This window comes from Spinacia oleracea, chromosome 6 (genome assembly GCF_020520425.1).
Source record: "Spinacia oleracea cultivar Varoflay chromosome 6, BTI_SOV_V1, whole genome shotgun sequence".
Lineage (NCBI taxonomy): Eukaryota > Viridiplantae > Streptophyta > Magnoliopsida > Caryophyllales > Amaranthaceae > Spinacia > Spinacia oleracea.
In genome coordinates this window covers 87,965,500-87,974,394 of record NC_079492.1, presented here as the reverse complement: position 1 = coordinate 87,974,394, position 8,895 = coordinate 87,965,500, and the positions used below count along the sequence as shown (strand labels likewise).

Genomic DNA, 8,895 nt, shown 5'->3' with positions numbered 1-8,895 from the left:
CATGCTTGAGTCAGTCAAGGAATGGTTTAAAAGTTGTTTTTCCATGAAAGACCTAGGAGAAGCTGAATACATCTTGGGAATAAGGATCCATAGAGATAGATCCAAAAGGCTGATTGGACTTAGCCAAGAGACTTATATTGATAAGGTTCTTGCAAGGTTCAAGCTGGAAAACTCCAAAAGAGGTTTCATTCCCATGCAACATGACATTTCACTTGGCAAGACTCAGTGTCCTTCGACACCTGATGAGGTCAAGCGCATGAGTAATGTTCCTTATGCCTCTGCAGTAGGGTCCATTATGTATGTCATGGTATGCACTCGACCGGATGTTGCATATGCTTTGAGTATGTGCAGCAGATACCAGTCAAACCCAGGAGAGGCGCACTGGATGGCAGCAAAGAATATCCTTAAGTACTTAAGAAGGACTAAGGATGATTTCTTGGTCTATGGTGGAGATAATGAGTTGGTTGCCACTGGATACACCGATGCAAGCTTCCAAAGTGACAAAGATGATTTCCGATCACAATCTGGTTTCATTTTTTGTCTAAATGGAGGGGCTGTGAGCTGGAAGAGTTCTAAGCAGAGTACCATCGCAGATTCTACAACTGAGGCTGAGTATATTGCAGCAAGTGATGCAGCAAAAGAAGCTGTTTGGATCAAAAAGTTCATTAGTGAACTTGGTGTAGTTCCTAGCATTGAAAATGGCATTGAGTTGTACTGTGACAACAATGGTGCCATTTCCCAGTCCAAGGAACCCAGATCGCACCAAAAATCCAAACATGTGCTCAGGAGATTCCATCTCATTCGAGAGATCGTTGAAAGAGGGGATGTGAAAGTAAGCAAGGTTCATACTGAGGATAACGTGGCTGATCCTCTGACTAAACCGCTTGCTCAACCTAAGCATGAGAGTCATACTAGGTCTATGGGGCTTAGGCATATGGGAGAATGGCTTTAGTTTGTTTACTTTATGTTTACAATTGTAAAGACATTTATTATGCTTTGAATGTTTATCAATAAAAGTTCATTCTTATTTAATTGTTTGGTTTAGTATTAAATAAAATGTCCAAATAACTTGTGTTTGCAAATAGGATTATCGAAAACGTTTTGATAATGAAACCCTATAAAGTGAACTGAAATCACAACTTATTAAGTCCCTAGTCTAAATCACTAAATTGGACATAAGTGATTTATGTGAAGACTAGCATGTAATTAATTGATAGTGCAGTTCCATGGGCTATGGAGACATAGGGATGTCTAATTGATTATATGGATGTATACTTGATGCATTGTGACTTGACCTAACTAGATTCTAAAAGTAGAATCAAACTTCTATATTTAGTGGATTCCTTAGACATGAGTATGTCTTAATAACCACGAGACAATTAGTTTAACTTTGACGCTGTTAAACGCCGCGCCGTAAAAGGAGGTTATAAAGGCAGTGATCAGGTGGGCTAAGAATTGAGTGGGAGTTATGGTCATACAAGAGTGAATAAGTCCTCCTATTTGATAGGAATGGTGTCTGGGCCTCTTGATGAGCGAGAACTGAAAATTGCATGGCCATGCGGAATGGGATTAAAAATTAATCTTTATTTGAACAGTTCGAACTCGGCGATCAAGAAACTAGAATTTGAGAATAACAGTGTGTTATCAAATTTTGGCATTAAGAGACTTAAGGAATTTAGCATTGCGTTCTTGTCTTCGGACAAGTGGGAGATTGAAGGAATTATGTCCTTAGACATTTCCGGCAATTACTAAATATAAATAGGAATTAATTATGAAGATAATAAGTTAATTATTTTAGTAATCATATTTGCTTGCTAGAGAATAAATGTGATTAGCAGGACAATATTGATTGGACCTACAACTAAAATATATTAATCCTATAAGGTCACACATATAAGCATTAATTGGAATGGGCCCAAAAGGCCCGATGGCAACCGGTCTGTTAAGGGAAGAATGTTGGGCTTTGGTTTTGTGTTAACCTAAAACTCTCACATTATAATAGTTATAATGTCAGGGATTTAGAAATCACGTTCATTCAATATCTGACAAAAAGAAAAACACAAAAACCCTAATTCTAATTCTCTAAACGCCGTACATCCCAAACAAAGCAAGAGACATATTGTGATCGTTCTCTTCCGTACTAGCATACGTGGGATTCAATTCGTGCTTGTGGACTGAGTAGAGGAGCAACAAGTGGGGCTCTAAGATCTTCGAAGCTTGCATACGAACGGGAGAACACGCTTCAAAGGTGATTATTCTTTCGACTTAATCTGATCTATACTATTGTTATGCATGAGATCCTGTGATAGATGTTAGGAAATTGTTTCCTGAAATTCCGCTTTATGCATCTATATGTTCCTACAATCAGTCCATCATCACCGATCGATCATCGCAGCCTTTCATCTTCATCTATCAAGAATCATCTTTGTCGTTCATCAACATCTGCAATCTTCATCATCAATCCATAATCACCTCAGCGTCGATCGATCTCCACCATCAATCATCAACGTCCATCATCGTCGATCGATCTCCACAGTTGCCCAATCATAATTCAATCGCATCCGATGAGCATCATTTAATCCGTACAGAAATTCGCGCTCAAATGTTCGGTCGAACTTTAATGGAGGTTCGGGCGAATTCGTTTCGGTTTGGGCGAACTCTATTGAGGTTCGACCGAACCTCATACAATCAGGAACTCTAAATTTTCGGTTCGGTCGAACTCCATTACGGGTTCGACCGAACCCGAATTGTTCTGTTTTTGCTCTGTTTTTTCCTCTGTTTCTGGGATTTTATTGTTGTTGCTTTGTGTTCCATTGACGAGGGGATAAGGTAGGAGATGCAGCATTGGTTGGTGTTCCGTTGCGTGAAGGTGGTGCTTGAGATGTTGGAGGTGGATGATATTGTTGGTGTTGTTGTTGCTGTGAACTTGGGCGAGAGAAGAGGAGGGAAATGAGGTGGTGAAGGATAAGGTAGTGGTGTGGTGAAGGCTAAGATGTGGGGGTTAGAATTCTCTAAATCAACAATGACTTTTGTTGACCATAACCACTCGATCCCGGACCACAATACTTTTACCTACACACATAAAATTAAACACGAGGGGAAAATCACATAATAAAAATAAAAGGGAAACAAATAATAATAATAATAATAATAATAATAATAATAATAATAATAATAATAATAATAATAATAATAATAATAATAATAATAATATTAAGCAATGCAAGAGAAAGATTTCTGACGGTCACTACACTGCTACCGTTAGAGTTCTTTCTTCCTCAGGTCTTGCCCCTTACAATGATGCTACTCTTGCAGATTTGCAAGCAAATCACCCTTCCGTTCTGATCCCTACCTTACAGGATATCCCTGTTGATCATAACCTTACTGCTTCCTCCGCTGTTGTTTTGGAGCAGATTAGGGGCTTTCCGCGTGGTACTTCGTGCGGTAGAGATGGCTTGCGTGCTCAACACCTTTTGGATTGCTTGGGTGGTGTTGCTGTAGCTGTTTCTGATGAGTTGATGGATGCTATCACTCAGGTAGTTAATCTCTTTCTTGCTGGAAAGTGTCCTGCTGAGCTTGGAGGATACATTGCTAGTGCTCCTCTTACGTCACTTGTTAAGCCTGGTGGTGATATTCGGCCTATTGTTGTGGGCACTATTTGGAGGCGCCTTGTTTCTAAGGTCGGAGCTGCTTTGATTGGTCCGCGTTTAGGAAACTACTTAGGAGGTCTTCAGTTTGGAGTTGGGGTTCCAGCAGGTGGTGAGGCCATTCTCCATGCTGTCAATCCTTTGGTTGAGGCTCGTGGGGCCGATGTTGGCCTCTCTATGTTATTGGTGGATTTTCAGAATGCGTTCAATTTAGTTGATCGATCGGCTTTGTTGCGTGAGGTTTGGCTACATTGTCCTGCTCTTTCGCGTTGGGTTGAATTCTGCTACTCTTCTCCAGCGCGGCTGTATTATGGGGAGCATACCTTGTGGTCTTGTCAGGGTGTGCAACAAGGGGATCCTCTCGGCCTTTTTCTTTTTTCTCTGATTCTACATCCATTGGTGTGTCGAATCAGAGACTCATTTGATCTATCTCTTCAGGCTTGGTACTTGGACGATGGCACTATCGTTGGTGACACTTTGGTGGTTGGAAAGGTCTTGGAGTTGATTTTGGAGGAGGGTCCGCATTTAGGTCTCCATGTTAATGTTGAGAAGACAAAGGTTTTCTGGCCTTCAGAGGACCCACGCAGTCGTCTAGAGGTTGTCTTTCCTACGGATATTGCTCGTCCTGCGCTTGGTGTTAAGTTGCTTGGTGGTCTAGTCAGTACGGATTCCTCTTTTTGTAAGGAGTTGGTTTCGCAACGTGTGTCGAAGACTGTTGTGTTGATGGATGTTGTAGCTAAGCTTAATGATCCCCAGTGTGAGTTGTTGCTTCTTCGTGCGTGTACTGGAGTTTCTAAACTCTACTTTGCTATGCGCACTTGTCCGCCTCATCTTTTTGAAGCGGCCCAATTATCTTTTGATGTGGCTCTTCGGGCTTCTTTAGAGCGTATCGTGACTGCTTTGGGACCTGGGTTCGGTGACTGGCAATGGCGTCTTGCCACCTTACCTATTCTTATGGAGGATTGGGTGTTTATTCAGCTGGTGATGTTCGGCATTATGCTTTTCTTGCATCCCGTTTGCAGTCTTCTGGTTTGCAGGATTCGCTTCTTCGGCTCTCAGGTGTTGATGGTCTGGGGCCTGCCTTTGATGATGCTCTTGGTCTTTTCAATAGGACCGTGGAGACCGACCTTATGCGTAGCCCTAGTGAGATCGCTGCCCCTGTAATACCCCATATTTTTAGGCATTTTATTTATGCATTTTTTTAATATATATTTGATATTAAATTATTTTGGAGGGAAAAATATTCAAATATTTTGGAGGGAAAATATTCAAATGTGAACATTATTTTCAAAACTGAATTAAATTATATTTTTCATATTTTATTAATTCCTAATTCTACTAGGAATCAATTTTGGAGAAAAAGAGTTTTAATCAACTTAAAATTATTTTATAAATCCGAAAATTATGTTTAGTATTTTATAAAATCAGTTTTATATTATATGATACTTATGAGAATATATTTCGGAATTTGTTTTGGAAAAATAAGATAATTCTATTTAAAATTGGATTTTAAGAGTTTTACCAATTCAAAATTCCCTAAAAATCCGAATTCTTTGAGATAAATTCTGAAAATTTCAGGATAAATCTTAATTAATTATTCAAGCCTCTGTTTAAAATTTCGTGATTTTATCTTTTGTATTTTTATTTTAAACGATTTTACTCTAAATCAAATATCACCAAAATCATGACTAGATTCAGAATCCTATCACAACTTGAACACCAACCACGTCCATACCCCTTAGGGTTCCATTATAACCCTAACCTTAATCCTACACCTATAAATACCCCCTACTTCATTCATAATTCCTCACACCAAAAGTTGAGAGTTTTCCCAAACCCGCTCTTAAACTTCTTCTCCCTCTTTGACTCTAAACCTTCTTACCTAAAACCCTTATACAACCACCACGACACCCCCGTCGTGCACTCCTTGTCGCCGACGTCTACCTCTTGGTGTCGTGACTTCCACACCCCAATTGTTTTCAAAGCCTTTTCTTTTACGGTCAGTTTTTACTATTTAAACTCTTCTAAATTAATGCCGTAATTTTTAAAAGTGTATTTTTAAACCATGGGTTCGAAATTTTGATTTATAATATTGTTATTATGCATTCATAACTCATGAATTAAATTTAAGTCCATTAGATTTATTTTTATTAATTTAATTGTTTAATCATGAATTAATTAGGGTTTTATTTATTTAATTGTTAGGAACTCGTGAGTGATCCGTAGCAGGATCAAACTAATCTTTGTGTGAGGTGTTATTTAATCAAGGTACGTTTATGTGGCTTGATAACTATGTGTTAAATCTATGTATGGTTTGAATTGTTATATTCTAATTGATTAATCGATTTTCAATTGAATTGTGAACTTATGATTTTGATTTTATTCTTGAATTTATGGACAAATGATTTATGGATTTAGAATTTATATATTAATATAATGATTTTCAAGTGTTAACGATTCAATAAAAGGGCACTTCGAAATTATTGATGAATTTTAATGATTTAATAATTAATCATTTATTTACACATGTGTTTAATCAAAAAAATAATTATATTTGATTAAACAAAAGGAGGTTATTGGTTATCATGTGGAATGGAATTGGAAAGTCTTTCACGACATCATTATACTTTTGTAAAGTCTTAAAATGGAATGATCTCATGGAACATTAAAGTTCATACGCATCACTTGTTGTGTAAGTCGAGGGTCACTTGTTGACTATCATTTGGTTAGTACCCCAATTATAGATTTGTGATGGAATACTAGATTGGGGGTGTGCACATTTAGGAAGGAATGGGAGATAAGAAGAGGTGTTTAGATTTCCATATTCTCATTGGAATCTATTTTTGGAAAGTTTCTACTTTTGGAAAGTTTCTATTTTGGGAATCTTAAATCTTGGAAATGTTTATACTTTTGAAAAGTTACTATTTATGGAAAGTTACTATTTATGGAAAGTTTCTAATTTTGGAAAATGAATATTCTATGATTTCAATTAAGCAAGTTTGAATTAAATGGTCTATGAAAGTATGTCCAACTATATATAAATGTTTTACATGTCTTGCATATATTCGTACTTAGCTTTTGCTAACCCGTATTTCCTATTTGTTTTGGCTTGGCCCTGTTCACCTTTTGGTGAGCAGTTTTCAGGAACTTGATGTGATGATGTGACATGCTTGCATACGGGATTAATGGAGAGTTCACCAGTTAGGATTTACTTTCCTAAGTTGGTTTCATTAATGAGTTCAGATTCTAGTATTTTAATTTTAAGGGTTTATCGAATATACACTATTATCATTTCGATTATTATTATTCAATAAAGAAAAGTATTTGAGTTATTCCGCTGCATTAGTTGAGTAATATGATGATGGATTTGTTCAAGTTGTGTTTGAAATAGTTTGTTTGGTTTTGATGAGTTATCAATCTTTATTTCAAAATACGTTGTTTTCTTTAAAAATACGTTTGATTAAATAAAAGAAGGATTTTTGGTTTATCATATGGTTGGAACTGGATGGTCTTTCATGACATTATTATACTTTTATAAAGTCTCAAGGTAGAATGCATTTCATGGAACTTTTATGTTCATACGCATCACTTGTTGTGTAAGTCGAGGGTCACTTGTTGACTATTATTTGGTTAGTACCCCAATGTATAGATTTGTGATGGAATACTAGCTTGGGGGTGTGCACATTTAGGAAGGAAGGGGAGATAAGAAGAGGTGTTTTGATTTCCATATTCTAATTGGAATCTATTTTTTTGGAAAGTTTCTCCTTTTGGAATATTGTTATATTTGGATAGTTTATATATTTGGAATATTTCTTTTCATGGAAAGTTTCTACTTTTGGAAAGTTTCTATTTTGGGAATCTTAAATCTTGAAATGTTTATACTTTTGAAAAGTTACTATTTATGGAAAGTTACTATTTATGGAAAGTTACTATTTATGGAAAGTTTCTAATTTTGGAAAATGAATATTCTATGAATTCAATTAAGCAAGTTTGAATTAAATGGTTTGTGAAATTATGTTCAAATATATATAAATGTTTTACATGTCTTGCATATATTCGTACTTAGCTTTTGCTAACCCGTATTTCCTATTTGTTTTGGCTTGGCCCTGTTCACCTTTTGGTGAGCAGTTTTCAGGAACTTGATGTGATGATGTGACATGCTTGCATACGGGATTAATGGAGAGTTCACTAGTTAGGATTTATTTTTCTAAGTTGGTTTCATTTGTGAGTTCAGATTTTAGTATTTTAATTTCAAGGGTTTATTCAATATACACTATTATTATTTCGATTATCATTATTCAATAAAAAAAAAAGTATTGAGTTATTCCGCTGCATTAGTTGAGTTAATTAGCCTTTAACGTAATCACGTGGCAGTAATACTCCTAAGTTTCTCTCCATGTTGGTTTTGTTCAAATAAATGTTGGTTTTAAAAAGAGAGAAATTTGGGGGTGTTACAAAATGGTATCAGTTTAGCCATGAAAGAACCTAGGACTAAAATTTGATAAATAAATTTGAGAGTAAGGGTAGAATTTAAGGGGTATATATGATAGAGTTTCGCATTCTAAGCATGAAAATCTATTTTCAAAGAAAGTTATGTTTTCATTTAAAACTATTTTCCTATCTTTTGAGAAAAGATGATTGGTGTGAATCCATCACTCGTAATGTCTTCTGTCTAGGTTGAATAAGAGAAGCTCATACCGAAGTTGTGTATAATTCTCTAACTACCTGGGAAGATGTTGATTTGATGTATTCACACTAAAAATCGAGTACTTGAACTTATACAAATTTTAGAAAAAGAGCAAAAGAATTTGTTCAAAGTCAATTTAATAAATTAATTTATGCATTTACTAGAATTACATAATAAATTTCCTGCATTAGGTTGATAGGTTCGAATTTTCTTCAAAAATAACTAAATAAATTGTTTTCGTGACATTAGTTGCGATTTATGTGAATTCTTGTGCATAATGGTTTACTTAATAATTATGTACTTGGAAGGAGTTTGGTGGAAATTTTAACCTTCTAATGATGATGAGTTTCCTTTATTTGGAATTGGTCGAGATATTTTTGGTGGAAATTTTAACCTTCTAATGATGATGAGTTTCCTTTATTTGGAATTGGTCGAGATATATTTTTTTCTTTATGGAATTTGGTGAAAATTGTGAATTGTCCTTTACTTTGTTATGATTTTGATGTACTAAAGTGTTGCAATATTCTAATTGCATTATTTTTGAATTTAGGTTTTAGTTGC

At 35.7% G+C, this 8,895-nt stretch overlaps 1 protein-coding gene across 1 annotated transcript; it reads left to right on the top strand.

Annotated features, from left to right (window-relative positions):
- Positions 1-256: 256 nt before the first annotated feature.
- LOC130462427 (secreted RxLR effector protein 161-like) lies at positions 257-1,032 on the top strand. Its single transcript, XM_056830617.1, has one exon. The coding sequence runs from the start codon at positions 257-259 to the stop codon at positions 950-952; it is 696 nt and encodes a 231-aa protein (XP_056686595.1). The 3' UTR covers positions 953-1,032.
- The last annotated feature ends 7,863 nt before the right edge of the window (positions 1,033-8,895 follow it).

What these genes read in the sequence shown, in the direction of transcription:
- LOC130462427 (XM_056830617.1), top strand. Translation starts at nt 257, where the DNA reads ATGAGTAATGTTCCTTATGCCTCTGCAGTAGGGTCCATTATGTATGTC.